The following is a 15,334-nucleotide window of genomic DNA, read 5'->3' on the forward strand; positions in this document are numbered from 1 at the left end:
CATAATCACAGCCACATTCACGGGAGCCTGCTGATCCCAGGCCCAAGCTCAGCTTTTTCCAAGAAATCCTGAAATGAGCTTTTTTCTAAGAAGTCTTGTGGACTTTATCTATCCCTGCTGGATGCGGTCGGACAAATATGTTTTTTTTGGCTCATGAAGAAAACGGAGCATCACAATTATTGCTATGAAATTGTGCCTTATTGTTGATGCTGCGTCCAGAAATCCTGAAGGAGTATAATTAGTGCCGTAAAAGAAACCACCAGCACAAGCAGGCAGTTCACAGGGATCACATGTGGCACCGGAGGAACTCTGCTTAAACAGTTTGGATTCCTTATGAAGCAGTTTGTGAACGAGATATTGGAACAGCGGCCGTCTGGAGTTTGTACCGTTCCTGGACGGCCTAATGTGAGCAGACACACGTTCAGGATCATCCATCTGGTTCAGGGTCTGACGGAGGTTTTCAGATAATAGTTTACTCAGAATTTGAAGAAGAAAAGGAGCGTTTACCCTCCAGGTTTTTATTGCAGCTCAGCAGAATTAAACACACACATGTAGGGCCTCTTTGGTGCAAACTGGTTGTTCTGCAGTTATTTTCTTAATTTGTGGATTAATTTCTCAGAATGTACATGACATGTTCTCAGAGCCCAAAGTGCCAGATTAAAAAGCCTTGAGAGTAAATCCAAACAGATTCACTTCTCTGTCATGTCAGACTAAACAAACCTGCAGATTTACACGTTTCTGCTTTAAAATTCCTTTATTATCATTCATGACTCACATTTTTAGCTCTAGTTTGACTTGAGGACTAAAACTGTACCCTGTTATACTATTTTCCCTGTTGAACGTCTAGTTTTATTATAAAACACACGTGTTGGACCCGAGTGTGCAGGCCGGTCCTGTTCAGTACTTCCAGAGTTCCAACCCGCCGCTGAATTTGCATCATTAACGCGTTAAGCTGTGCGGACACGGGCGGTCATGAGATGAACTGATTGTCGTCATACCGACGTTCGTTTTGTGATTAGTGCACGCAAATCATAAATTAAAAAGAAGCTGCAGCCCTTTTATCTCGTTTGTCTCCTCGTACTCCGAACACTCCAGTAAATTCGGGTGATTGTGCTTTTTCCAGTCTTGGTAATGAGATTAGAAAGTTGCTGTGTGCTTTCTCTCCACGTGAGGCCAGATGGCTCCACATGTTGGGTTTCAACACAGAAACGCTGTCAGACACCAGGAAGGCCGGAGTGTCTTTGCAGACCAGGTTAATGCAGAGGTACAGCTGATTAAACTCATTATTATCTATGGACTATAATGAATTACCAGTTGGCTGCGTTTGACCAGACCGCTGCCATTCTCTGGCTCATGTTTGCTCTGCATCAGCTGCACCATAACATCTATCAGGCTTCAGCTGTGGAACAATGCCGCCTTTGAAATAAAATATTCTTGGCAGATTTAAGATTTTGTTTTTTGTATTCCAGTGTCTTCCCAAAGCCGTCTCTCTCCACTTCCAGCTGCGACTGATTCATTTCCACTCTACGTTACATTTCAGGACAACCTCGCTTGTCAGCAACCACTCCACAAATCAGCGCCGACCGCTGCTCACCAGCGTGTCACATATACAAACTTTTCCTGTGTGAATGAGCCGCATACTGAGAACTTACTAGGAATTAGGGTGACGTCTGGGACACGCTGAATAATGGTTGTTCTCCTCCATTGTGGAAAAAAAAAAGGAGAGTATTTGAAGAAGATTCTGAGAAAAACTTTGAATGCCTGGAATCAGTGACATAAATTTGTCAGTTTGGAGAGAAGCTCGTGCTCGTGTGCCGAGGCCTGGAGGAGCTGCTCCTGAATGCAGGAACTGTTTGTCGATTTCAATTAGCTGATTAGCTGCTTTAATTGGCAAAATCTGCAAAATGCTTTCTCTGTATTCTCAGTATTGTGTGGGTTTTTTTTTTTGCAGATGAATGTGGTGGTGCATGAGGATGGAAATGCAGTGTTTAGTGTTCAGATCAAACCGTATGTGTGATGGGCGTCCCTACAGATCACCTAGCTGAGTGGGCCACCCATGGACAGGGCTATAGTTAGCTGTAGTTAGCTGTAGTTAGCCAACGCAGTGGTCGTGGGTTCGACTCCCACTCATGACCCTCTGCTGCAGGTCTCTCCCTCTTTCCCGTCTGTCTCTGCTGCTCTAAATAAAGGCAAGAAGCCCCAAAAATATACAGCTGAAGGGCGTAATGTTGGCGATCTGTGATGATCCTGTGGGGGAATTAATTCTCAGCATTCAACCCGTCCTCCGTGTTCAGACACTGGGAACCAGGTCCAGCTCTGTGCCAGTGCCTTGCTGAAGGGCACTTTGGAGAATTAAACTTTTATTCTTTCTGGGATTAACTGGAGCTCTCAGAACAACCGCTCCACACAAAGGCTCTGGTGTTGGCTCGGGTTCAACACAGGACCTTCTTGCTGAGCTAACGGTGCTAACTAATTAGCCACCGTGTGGGTCTGATGGAGCTCCGTCATTGGTTGCTGAAATACCTTAACAACTGCTGGATCTTTGTCTCTAGCGCCACCACGAGGTTGACAGTGAAATGTCTTAAAAAATGACTGGACTGAAATGGAACCGGTTTCATTAGATGATCCTGGTTCTTCCTTTAGCACCATAATCCGGTCAAATTTAAATTTGCTTCATGACCGATTACCTGTCAGCTGTTATTAGTTTATTTTTGGCCTTCCATGACCGTAGATTATTCTGTCCAATTACAACTTGTCAACATCCATCATAAAAAAAACCCTTCACCTCTAATCAGCACACATTTTCTTGGACAACCACGACCGACCAAACAAACCGACGACGACGGAGCAAACCTCCAGCGCCGTGTCTGACTCACGACTGAAACTCAACCTGAGGTTTGTAATCCGGTTTGTTGTGAGACTTGTGCTTCGGCATGTGGAAGACGCAGCACACGAGGATTGCCGAGAGAGAAAGTTCACAGCATCCATGCAAGCTGATCCTCCGGCCGAGGAAACTCGCTGAAGCTTGAAACGGATTCCAGTTGTTCTGTCTTAAAAAGAGCACATCGCAGAATTCACTCTCAGCACCAGGAATCCCTGCGAGGTGCCAGGGCTGCAGATTTGTACGACGCAGTCAGAGCGCTCGGGCCAGATCTCCAGCTGAATTGATTTTTATGGAGTTTTATGGAGTTAATTCAAAACAGTGACGACTTTCAAATGCTGGAAATTTACTGCGAGAGATTCTTGCGGATGCTGTTGTGGGATAGATGTCTCAATGAACAGCTGTGGCTCTGGTTTAATGCCTCTTTAAGGGGGGATTTAATTTAATAATCTCTCGTCTATGTCAGCAGCCTACACATGTGGCACGTATAAGAGCATCTCCACATGGATCCATCACTGTGTGCTGAATGACCCAGAAGATCCAGTCCACAGTAGAAACACAATTTTATTTGGAATTTCCTTTGATATTGTTTTTTTCTTTTTTATTACAAACACTGTTGATACAAAACCTGTGCTGCAGGCTGGATGTGAGGCCTGAAGCAGCTGTCTGGGACGTTACAGTTCAGTACCGGTCGATTATCTTGTAAACTGCAGATTTATTTTACACAGCGGAGGAACAGATTCTCTTTAGAACAATAACGAGGCCGTCTGTCTGTGCTTCGGCCTGATTCCTTTATATTTATTTGCCTGATTTGTTGCCCAACAAAAACGTTGCCCAAACCTCACCAAGAGAGACAGACTGAAGAGAATTTATCAACACATTTGTTAAATATCACAAGTGTCACAAACAGCAGAGGAAAGCCCTCGCTGTGCTGGTTCCTCCGGGCCTAACGAGGCGGTCGTGGCGTCGGAGAAATGGGGAGGAAGGCCAGAAGCTGCAGACACAACTGTCCACCTCTAGCTGTCCTGTACAGCCTCTCCCGTCCCCTTAATCAGGCGCTTGTGCCCCCGTTTTCCTGCAGGGCCCCGGGGCTTCGCAAAGGCCTGTTTGTGGGCGTGTTGCTTGGGATGGACCTCGTCGTACAGAAAGTCTTCTGTCAGCTCGTCTCCGTCGTCGATCTCCAACTAGATGCAAATGAAACAAAAAAAAAAGAGGAGAAAACAATCACACAGGTGGACGCAGTGTGTTCAGACGATTCCCCCGAAATCCATTAAAGAGAAATGACATAAATAACTTTGGCATTTATTAGTCAGCTTGGGGTTGCGTAACTTTCAGCAGGACTGTAACCAGGATTTCAGAGGCCTGAGGTCACGAGCCCAAGTCATGTCATCACATGTCCACCCTCACATTTGTTCAGTTATAGTTCCTGTAAATCATATCGTTGATTCTGTGCCAAAGCCTCCCCACGCTGCCGGTAGTATGACTGAATCTTTTTTACTGAAAATACACAAAACATGGCGTTCGGTGTCCTCAGCAGGAGCTGGGACTCTGTATGAAGCCGAGTTATCTAATATTCTGTCCCAACATCCCCCCATCCGTCCATCTGGTACCTTTTTAGCGATTTCCAAATGGTAATCTTTCTCCACTTCCTCCAGTAGTCGACTCTTGCAGCTGGAATACAGCATTCGCTCCTTAATGCTGCAGCTGTACCCGGGCATGGAGTATATGAACACTGGAGGAAAGGATGAAAAACATGAGGTAATCAGAGTAATCTATATCTATAAAATTAGCTTTTCTTCATATTTACACATTCTTTAAAAGAAGGAAAACAACATTGATCAACCACGTTTCCTGTGATGTGAAATTACAAAAAGCTGTTGCTTAACATTGAGGAGTTATTGTGCAACCAGTTGGGAACCAGTTACGCAGACGATCCAGAATTATCTCTGCGAGTCTGTGGTCCAGTTCCTCAGAGCTCTGAATGCATCTCGGACAAACAGGAGGATTATCACACTTGGAGGATCAGCATCGTACCGACAGATTCCAGGTAGTCTCCTTCGTGGGAGTGTTTGTAGAGGAAGAAGTGGTATCTGGGAGTGTCTTTGGGAACTCTGCGGGGCAAATCTCGGGTTTCTGTTGGATTAGCGTGAACCAGCTCGATCGTTTCCTTCTCCACATCCAGCCTCTGAAACAAAATGAATACATGAACGGATGAAGATTAGATCAACTTTATTGATCCTGCACCAGGACAGCACCTAGATGTAAATGAGGAAGATGCATGAAATACTAAAGTGCATGAGTTTAAAGATAAAGCTATAATGAAGCTCTGTGCACCTTTCACATGTACAGATATGGCATGATAGATTATATACGGACACCAAACTGCTCCTGATGCTATTGTTATGGACGTTTTATTCTTGCACATATCCTCCAGCGGGCCTTGGATTGATTTTGTAGACTTGCTTTTATTAAAACAACTTCTTTAGGAAACCATCCCAGATCATATAAACACAGTGATCCTGACGCTGTTAGTAAAGCCTGAAGCCTCTGGTCACGTCTCGGAGCGACCCTGTTCTGATCATCTCAGCTCCTTGGGCTCACCAGCTGTATGTAGTTGATGCGTTTTTGGGCCAGCTGCTGTAGAGCTCTCCTGGCCGTCTCCTGCAGAGGGAAGGCCAGGCCCTGGAGCGTCTGGTGCTTCGTGTCAACACTGATCTCTGCCTTCACCTGCAGGGGGCAGCAAGCAGACATGCATGTGTTTTCAAACTGCCAAAGGAAATCCTCAAAATGTTGAACTGTATAGAAAAGCTTTATACTTTCTGCAGTGTCATGTGCCTGAAATAATGACCACTTATTACCCTTTAACCCTGTGAGTTCATATCGGATGCACACAGCGATCGTTTATGAACGTACCTGTTTAACGCGGCCCTGAAAAGGAAATCACACAAAAACGTTAGATTCCTCCCACCACAGGTTAAATAAAGACACCAGCAGACCAGTTTAAAAACAGGATGGAGCTCATATGCAGAGCTATGTGCGATGACGACGGCAGCGCTGAGGGCATGCTGACCTCTCACCTCAGAGATCTTGATCCTTTGCAGCTCTTGCTCAGCGAGTGTGAGCGGGGCAGGACCTGAGCAGGACGACACATGGCGCTGGTAGCCCAGCAAGCAGATGTCCTCCTAGTGTTGTAAGCAGAGCGAGAGGCGCTTTACAGGAGGCACCAGACACTGAAACACGTCATCAGGGCAGAATGGACATTAGTGAGGTGTAATGAACTGAAACGGTTTTGACCTCAGCCGTGCCAAACATCTCGTACTTCACGTGGCCTCCACCAAACTCTTTCTTCACTGTGGCCCGGGTGGCAGCGTACAGCATCTTCTGCTTAACCTGCAGCCACCAGAGGAGAACATGCAGGTCGCTCTAAACCTTTGGCAGCTGGATGGAAACTTACACAAATTAAAAACAAACTAATATTACAAACTCAAGTGTAATTTAAAAAAAAATACAAAAGGATATGTTTAGTTAAGTATTGTCATCAAGGATTTAAGAGAAAGCTTGCTTTACAATCCTGAGGTTGGGAGTTTAAACCTGTATTTTCTTAAAAAAAAAAAAAAAAAAAAGGAGCGTGAAGTAATGATTATAGGAAATGTAGGATTCTGTATTTTTGGAATAAACCCACGCCAGGCCTACGGTCGCCTTCTCAGGTTTCTTCTTAAGTGATGATACGTTTCTTTTTCACTGCACAAAAGGGCAGCCCCCAAATATAAGATATAAACACTAAACTGGAGAAGAAAATGATTTAAAACTCGTGAAATCATTTGTCCATGCAGCACGTAAATTTTGCTTGATAAGAAATCTTGAAATATGATTTTTAAAGCTCAATTTAAGACTGCACTGTAAAATCAAGGACTAAAAATGAGTAAATAACTTTTATAACAAGTCAGATTATCTATCGTGTCTAAAAATAAGATTTTAAATTTTGGCAAGTCCCAGATTATTTGCAGTGTAATGTGTGTACTTTGATTATTGGCCTTTTATCTGATCTGTTTCCATATTATCAACCAAAGCTTCACAAAAGACCTGCTAGCATGATCTGCTTTTAACTCCTGCTCACAGCTGGAGGAGCTCAGTGCATTTTTTAACTAACTCATTAACTCTAATATGTACTGGTGGTGATGCTGGTGCCCTGATATTGAGTTATGTTTACATTCATATGGTGCTGATGCTGTTTGTCTGTGTGTATTATCCTGCTGAGTGTCTGGCCTCATTGGTATCGTGCAGTAGTTTTTAAATCCAGTTCAGGAGCTGCAGCCTCCGATGTTATTCTTATTGTTTAAGTCCTCCTGCTTTAAGCGGCCTGTCTTACCGGAGACTGGTCCGGAGACCACGAGATGAAGATCCACTCGTAGCCCTGTGCATTCTGGGAGTCGAGGCGGTACAGGATGTAGCAGGGCTCCTGGTCGTCCAGGAGAGGAAGCAGGAAGTGGTCGTAGTCCTGGTCCCAGCTCTGCTCCGGCTCTCTGTAGGCCCCCAGCACCAGCTGCTCTGAAAGTCAGAGCAGTACTCATCACATACCTCCTATATGTAGCGCGCCCTTCACACAGCAGCCAGTCATGATCCACACACAGGAGGATGATGGTAGTGTGAAGATGGACAGTGGGTCAAAGTTGCTCTTATGTCATTGGTTCAGTTTCCTTTAGATTCAATTAAAACACCTCCTGGACATTTATCTAATCTGGCCTTTCAGTAATCACACAAACAAAACAGCAGAGTGCAGCACAACAAGTGTCAAACCTATTTTAATAATACAAACCTTATTTTAAATCAGCAGGTTTACTCCTGTTATTAATGTACTTTTTAAAGCATAAGCTGGAACTTATTTTCAGGTCTTTTTTTTAACCACTTTATTTTAAGTTTTAAAGACCTCCTCTGGTGAATCTCTTTATTTTTTCCCGTCCTTGTCAACATGTCCTTATGATGTTTTTATGTGCTGAAAGTCACACCGTGAGTGAAACAGCTGCGACGACAGCCTCAAAAACAAACCAAAGGAACGAATCCTGTCCTTCAGAACTGATTTCTGGCTCCAACATGGATTTACTTCAGTCTTACAACGAGCCTTTGTGTAGCATGGACCAGCTTTAAAGTGTCTGAGCAGAGCCTCAGGTGAGCTGGTGTGCTCGAGGAGTGCATACGGCTGAATAAATCTGCTCATTATAGACAAAGCAAAGGTTTGGCGTTACGTATAAAACATTTTAAGGCTGGAAGAAAAAACCTCTAAAAATGTACCTTATAAACTTTATATAGATGAGTTGTCAGGGTGTTAATCAGTGACTGCAGAGGGACGTTAAACATGCAAATATACAGATTTTCTCACGTATAACTTGGACATTTTTTGGTTTTAATTTCCTTTCGACCTCTGACAGGACCGGTTAAGATCCATCAAGTCAAGCACAGTATACATCCATCCATCCATCTATTATCTATAAACCGCTTAATCCTCACGAGGGTCACAGGGGGCTGGAGCCTAGTGTACATATATATATGCAGAATATGAACAGCTGTAGGGTGAATGCATGTGAACCTCACAACTTGCTCTACATTGTCAAGAAAAGAGGAAATAAATGTGGCTAACTCTTTTAATTTTGCTGCTATTAAATGTGTTTTATTGTTAGTTTATTAGTGATTATTCACTGAAATGTCAGACAATAATAGACAAATGCTCATCTTCACCAGAGACAAGCAGCTCCACATGATGGATTTACGGTTTCTGCTGACTAACCTCTTCCTATATGAGGCCGCTGGTCAGTCCGACGGCCTCTTCGGTGACAGCGGAGGAAGACTGAGTTAAAAATACCGCTGGATTAATTTCTGACCGACTTGACGAGGCTGCCTTAAATCTCTCTGCGGTTCTGACAAACACTGATGACACCCACACAAAACACACACATCAACCCAAAGTCTGATGCCCTTGTGGGGGTGCGGGGGGATTTCCTGACCGGCTCTCGGGGCGTGTTGCTATTCTGGGCCGCAACACATTCCAGCTCTGCACGCACATACTTTCCATCTGCCATTCTCTCCTGCCTCCGTGGGCCTGTGATGAAGCTGTATGTAGACGATGAGGTGTTGTGTGTTGTTGCTTCAGCTTTGGGACAAAACGGTGAAGTCATGAGGCTCTCTGGGAACAGCTGGGTGGCACGCTGGTGATGAAATCGGCTTCAGAGATCTCGTTTCTCTTTTGACTTTGGAACAAACACGAGCGTCTGAGCGTCAGCACGCTGCCATGACAGGTCACATGTCGCTCCAAATAGCCGAGCCAGAGATCAAAGTGCTTCAGTCAGGAAGCAAAAAAGACCTGACGCCCTTCGTCTGCTGCGCGACTGACATCAATCCTCCAAATATGAGCCCAAATATTTAATATGATAGGAACGCTTCACAAAGATAGCCCCCAAAAAGTCCCAGAATGCCTCTGCCATGAATCATGTTACAGCTCGGCATTTGTCAGAAACCAAAACAAGATGTAAACACCTCATGAACATTTCAGTCCACCTCCGTTATCAGCGAACCTGCCGCCTCACTGACCATCGTCCTGCTCAGCTGACTCATCCAATCCTCTTTCCTAGTCTGTGGCAAGCTTTTGTTTTTCTTGCTCTTGACCCTTTAACACACAACCATGTCCACTTATATATGAACTGTACAGCTCTCAGGTATGAAGAGGTTGAGCTGAAGGCACCATTACAGACTCATAGAGCTGAACAACTGCATTTACATCTGATTTAAAGCCACTTACAGAATGACCAAGGAGTCTTCTAACCATCTGGATGAAAATGAACGTCTGTTTTGAGGCCTTTCAACCCTTCAGCTTTCTGCTAATTTATTTATAAAAAGATATTCTAGGTTGAACTCTAAGGAGATACGTTCGTCAGCGTTTTTGTTTCTTGCCGAATAACCCCTCGTTGTAGTTTATCTTCTATATTATTGTCAACTGAAGCTCTTTAGTTGTTTTTGGGCAGCTGGTCAGACAAAGCGAGACATCTGAAGGTGTCGCTTTGGGCTTCCAGATGTTGTGTTTTGATGTTTCTTCACCATTTTCTGACATTAGGATCAATCAGTAATCCATAAAAGCACATGGCTGCAGTGCTAATTTAAGTTTAAAAGGTTTGGGAGACACTTTAACTCACTAAACTGGTAATTAGTAATGCTTCTCTTATATTTCCACCATGACAAATGACTCAAAACTTCACTCCACTGGACTCGTGCCTATCTCTGGCAGCTCCTCTCCACCGTCCTGGTCACTCACCGTCTTGGATGCGCACCTTGATGAGGCGCACTGCTCCACCTCTTGCCCTGGCCAGGAACTGCCTCAGCTCTGGCGTCACCACTAGTGCGAGGAACATGGCGGGTCAGCGGCGTCTTCCTCCCGCCAAGGGGCTGTAGCAGGGGGCGGTCGACGGACGGAGGAGAAGCAGCGGACGGGAACTGGAGCTCCACAGCACCAGGCCGAAAATACTCAGTCCAGTCAGGAGAAACCAAAGTCCAACCAGAGTCCCAACGTGAAAGCAGCGTCCTTCAGCTCTGATGGTGATCAGAAGCGGCGACTGCTGAAGAAGAAGATCGCTGAGTGTGTCTGGACTCGCTCAGACTGTGTGACACTATGAGAAGGGACATTGCTCAAGTAACTAGGACAGTATCATGTGCACACAGAGAGGGAACCTGATCACCTCCACTCCCAAATATAGCTCCCACTGACTGTCCAGGGCTGAGCTGGCCTGTGAACAACCCACCACAGACCAGGAGCAGCAGAGCATGACCTGCAAACCTGGTTATCAAACTCTGAGATACCAGGAACGATTTAACTCGGAGGTACATCAGCATGAAGCACAGTGAATCTTTATTTTCCTATTTAGATGAATAAAACACTAGTATTCTGATGTTTATGAATCATAAATGTACATCTGAGTTCTGTAGACAAAACAAAAGCAGCAGCAGCAGCTTCATGTTACGGAACAATAAATCTGATCCAGAGAAGCGCGTTGCTTTGGAAAGATTACTTCACGTTTTCCACTTTGACGTCCGTCCCCGTCTTCACATGACGACGCCGACGGTCAACACATTGTGCAAGATGTTTTTTTGCTGCTATAAAATACCTGAACCTGCATTTCTCCCCAATCTCAGACAACAAATTTCAAAACCGACAACTGGAGATAAAAATACTTCCTGCTGTGATTTATACTCAGAATTAAACCTGAGAGTGAAACAAACTCAACATGAAAGAAAAGCTTAAAGGAACAAAACCAAACACTGTGAGTTGTTTCCGGAGTATTTACATAAAACAGTTTGTACTTTGAGAAATATTTTACCTCCAGAATAATGTTCAATATATTTTCAGTGAGTCTGAATTTAAATGTTTATTAAAAACCTAAATATGTACACAGGTTAAACCTATAAACTCTCTTCTGTGCTGCTCCAGTTCTTTAAAAATCCAACAACGACCACAATAACTGAGTCGACACCAATAGCTTACAAAGAAAAGATTTAATGTTAAATAGAAAATATAAAAAACGATAGACAAGTGATCTATTTCTGTGAACTCCATATTTACAATTTCATTTTTTCCACACTCCCCGTGATGCCCCCACGGAGCGACTGCTCTGCCCCCTGCTGGTCCCTCGGCGTCACCGTTCTGCCGTCACTCATCGATGGTGGGGAGCCAGAACGCCTGGAAGATAAAACACGACGTGTTCTGGTTATATGTGAAGTCCACAGGATCGAACAACCGTCCAGTACTCTTTATAATTAATTGGATTAAATTAGAAGCGTTCTTCTTAACAACCACCAGTTGGTTTTATTAGATCTAAATCAGCTGCATCCAATTTACTTTGCCTCCTTCTTTATTAGTCCTGATCTGCCGGCTGCAAAAATGCACCGAGCGCCGTCTCCTCGTGTCACAGTAACCACATGTTGTAAGAACAGCGCTTAAATCCCGTCAACTTGTCACCAAACACCTCTCCTATCAGTTCTGATTTCAACTAAGATGGCGAAACATTTAGGAATGAACTTGCTCAACCGCTGCCTCCACTCACCATGTTGGAGCAGGCGCTAGCAAACGTCATGAACTTGGGGTTGAACTGCAGGCAGGTGATCGGACCCGTGTGCTTCCCGTCTAATAAAGCCACCTTCATGCCGCTCTCTGCGTTCCACACGTGGATCTTCCCGTCCTCAGAGCCTGAAATACATCAAACATTTAACAAAAAACTCCTACAAGATGGAGCTCTGTTCTTTAAAAAGAAAGTCTGTTGAGTCGAGTACATCTGAGACACATTAGATAAATGTTGTGTAACAGGTAAAACGTTCGCTTTGTGGCATCACGAACATTTTGGAATAAGTGTCATTAGTTTGTCTGTAATCCCAAATCAACTGATGGTGAATTTAATATTTGTCATAACGGTCACAATAAACGTCTTGTTCTTAAAATTTTTCAACACTAAAGCAGTGACTAGACAGAAATGGGAACTTTAACTTACCGATCATAACAAACTGAGAATCGGGAGTAAATGAAGCCTCCAACGTTACACCTTTACTGTTGTTATAGCCCTGTGGGTAAAAGAAGAGTCGATGAGCAGGTAGTTTGAGTAAAATAATCTGGAACTGCACGTTAAACCTTATAACATCTATAATCGGTTTGTTGTTTCAAATCTTGGTCTTCAAAAACATGAACAATATCTAATTTTGTTGGATTTAAAAGGTCTGTCACTTCCACAGACTCGTGTTTTCCTCCCTTGTCTGTCTCTTACCCCAAAGGAATGTAGCACAGCACCCTTAAAAGCATCTAAGATGCGAAGAGCTCCACCGTTGGTAGAAAGAAGAATGAGTTTTCCATCGTTGCTAAACTTCAGTCCCGTCCACTCACATGTCCGGTCGTACTGAAGCTTGAAGGTTGCAAAGGGACCCTGTTGACAGGAGAGTTATTTACTTTACATCCATCATGAATCGGACTAACGTACAGCTTCTCTCTCAAACACCAACACACCCTCTTACCTTGTCGAATGACCGAAGATCATAAAGTTTAACCATCTCTGAATTTATTCCAGCAGCAAAAATGAGGCCCTCTGGATCGAAGGAGCAAACTGGTTTCCCCTGCAGGTGCATCAGGCCCTAAAACAAACAGAGAAGAATGTCAGTGTGATTATACGACTCTTACCACAATATAAATTACAAACAGAACAGCCCCAGCTGGAGGCAGAGATCCTCACCTGGCAGTTAGGTGACCGCAGATCCCATAGTCTGATAGTTTTATCTAATGAGCCAGAAATAAATGTGTCGTCCACAGGAGACATGGAGAGAGACGTCACTCTGGTCACAAAGACACAAGAACACAACATAAGAACACAGCAACGTCCAACAAGACGCTGTGAATGAAATCAAGGTGCTGTTCTGTTCTCACCTTTTGTTGTGTCCAGGAAAGTAGCGGATGTATTTGTTATCATGGAGGGACAGGTACCGGATGGTATCTGAAAGAAAGTAAGGGACACCGTTAAACTGAGGATAGCATCACGATGTCATGAACAGCAGCAGCAAAAACCAAGCAGACATTCACATGTGAAGTCGTTTACAAGCAGGTCAGATGAGCAGACTCAGCCGTGGGCAAGGCAGTCACTTGTACAGTTAGCTCCTGTATGGGGCAGAATCACAGACCCTCAAACTGTACAAACAACTACCTCAGACCAAAGTGAGCAGGGGGAACCTTGTGATCCAGCAGCAGGCGTCCACATGGCGCCCCGTCAGCACCGATCCCTGGCAGATATCTCTACAGTCCGACCGGTAAAACACATCACGATGCTGATAGAATAAACATGTTAAAACAAGAATCTGGCAGAACATTGAGATGCACAGCAGTCGCCTCTCCTGGATGCTCTTAAATTATGAATGACTTTGCCAGACATCACCACCAAATACTATCACATCATTAAGTCATGAAACATATCAGATCATTGAACAACTTCTACAAGCTGCCATCACATCAGCTTTTACACAATTCTTGGTACATTGCTGAACAGAAACTGCGAGCGTTTTCATCCACATACCATCGATTTTGTTGGAACTGTAGACCACAGTGTTTGCAGCATGTGTGTACCTGATCAGATCCACTCCATATTTCTTACTGTAGAGGGTCCTCTTGGGTCTGCCATGAATCAGAAACAACACAGATCAGTTCATTCAGTTAAGCTGCTGTCATATAATCACCACAAGCCTCAACATACCAAACTTACACCTTTAATGCAGAGTTAGTAGCTTTTCTTTATTAAAAATATTTATGTAGTGAACATAGGAAGATTTTCTGGCCTCTAAGGCACCAATTATAAGATGTCGGTGCTGACATGTCATTATGAGCATGTGTGTCTTTAGCCTGCAGGTCAGATTAATTCAGATTAAAGGCAAAGCTGCAACTACACGTATTATTGGATATTCCTGTTAAATGCTGATGAAGTGTTTGATCTATAAAAAGTCAGAAAAATCTCTAACATCTTCAAAATGCTTGTGTTGTCCATCCAAGCCTCTAATCTCCTTAAGATATTCAATTTAGTGATTTAAAACAGTACATGTGCTCATATCTGGTGAGTTGGAATCAACAGACATTTTAGCTGTAAACTAATCATCAAAATATTAAATGGCTTTAGTGATGTATTTGTTGTTAGTTCGGCCTATTATAAAACAGGCTGGTGGAATAACTATTATTGACAAGTTCTTTATATTGGTTTTAAGAAACTCACATACAAAATGTGATTATAGCCGCCAGCTAAAAAAATACTTCAAATGATATGATGGCCACAAAGCACATTCTTTACTAGTATATAACTTCAGACATGAGAAAATTACAGGATTATGGTTGCAGTTGTTTAAAAAGTGCACACACAGAAATATTAAATCTCATAAAATCGCTGCTGAGCGCTAGCGCGGCGCACTAGGCCTCGCTAGCTAGCATAGCACGGAGCTAACGTCAAAAACAACGCTAGTAAAATGAACCGGAAGCCGCTCTTACTTTCCCTCCTGGCAGTCGTACAACACTAACGAGTCGTCGTCGCTGCTGGAAATGATAGTTTCTCCGTTTGAGCTAAAATCGAAGCAGTTAATTTTGTCTGAGTTTTCTCGGAACACTTTAGCGACCCTGAAGCTCCGCAGCACATTGTCCGTTAGCTTCATGGCTAGCCTGTCTGAGTGTGAGGGGACGCAGGCCCTCGGTTCACTTTAAAAAGCCTCACAGACGCCACTTGTGCAAACTCCCGCGGATGTACAGACCGCAGCGGAGCAAAAACGTAATTTTTAAAATTAGTTTAGTTCAAAAACAGCGACGGAATCCCGCCTGTGACACTTTTTTTTTATCCACGGCAGTGAGGAGGGAAAAGCACCGCCTTCGCCACGTCGGTTACGCGCATATTCATCACCTGACACGCG

The 15,334-nt window shown here is 43.9% G+C and overlaps 2 protein-coding genes across 2 annotated transcripts; both read right to left on the bottom strand.

Annotated features, from left to right (window-relative positions):
* Positions 1-3,427: 3,427 nt before the first annotated feature.
* Positions 3,428-10,361, bottom strand: twf2 (twinfilin actin binding protein 2). Its single transcript, XM_008289458.1, has 9 exons — positions 10,182-10,361; positions 7,251-7,429; positions 6,176-6,271; positions 5,959-6,063; positions 5,795-5,809; positions 5,483-5,608; positions 4,916-5,066; positions 4,492-4,613; positions 3,428-4,065 (listed from the first exon to the last, which is right to left on the bottom strand). The coding sequence occupies exons 1-9, from the start codon at positions 10,276-10,278 to the stop codon at positions 3,898-3,900; spliced, it is 1,059 nt and encodes a 352-aa protein (XP_008287680.1). The 5' UTR covers positions 10,279-10,361; the 3' UTR covers positions 3,428-3,897.
* A 1,040-nt stretch (positions 10,362-11,401) lies between these two features.
* On the bottom strand, positions 11,402-15,317 carry wdr82 (WD repeat domain 82). Its single transcript, XM_008289445.1, has 9 exons — positions 14,922-15,317; positions 13,966-14,063; positions 13,326-13,392; positions 13,135-13,234; positions 12,920-13,036; positions 12,676-12,831; positions 12,406-12,475; positions 11,965-12,107; positions 11,402-11,600 (listed from the first exon to the last, which is right to left on the bottom strand). Exons 1-9 carry the CDS (start codon positions 15,080-15,082, stop codon positions 11,571-11,573), a joined length of 942 nt encoding a protein of 313 aa, XP_008287667.1. The 5' UTR covers positions 15,083-15,317; the 3' UTR covers positions 11,402-11,570.
* Positions 15,318-15,334: the final 17 nt, after the last annotated feature.

The sequence above is a fragment of the Stegastes partitus genome, unplaced genomic scaffold (assembly GCF_000690725.1).
Source record: "Stegastes partitus isolate 25-593 unplaced genomic scaffold, Stegastes_partitus-1.0.2 Scaffold14, whole genome shotgun sequence".
Classification (NCBI taxonomy): Eukaryota; Metazoa; Chordata; class Actinopteri; family Pomacentridae; genus Stegastes; species Stegastes partitus.

Coding starts and splice junctions, on each gene's coding strand:
- twf2 (XM_008289458.1), bottom strand. CDS start 10,278: ATGTTCCTCGCACTAGTGGTGACGCCAGAGCTGAGGCAGTTCCTGGCC. Junction 7,430..10,181: donor CAAGGTGCGCATCCAAGACG/GTGAGTGACCAG, acceptor TCTGACTTTCAG/AGCAGCTGGTGCTGGGGGCC. Junction 4,614..4,915: donor AGACTACCTGGAATCTGTCG/GTACGATGCTGA, acceptor CCTTTCCTCCAG/TGTTCATATACTCCATGCCC.
- wdr82 (XM_008289445.1), bottom strand. CDS start 15,082: ATGAAGCTAACGGACAATGTGCTGCGGAGCTTCAGGGTCGCTAAAGTG. Junction 14,064..14,921: donor TACGACTGCCAGGAGGGAAA/GTAAGAGCGGCT, acceptor GATTCATGGCAG/ACCCAAGAGGACCCTCTACA. Junction 11,601..11,964: donor CTAGCGCCTGCTCCAACATG/GTGAGTGGAGGC, acceptor TTTATCTTCCAG/GCGTTCTGGCTCCCCACCAT.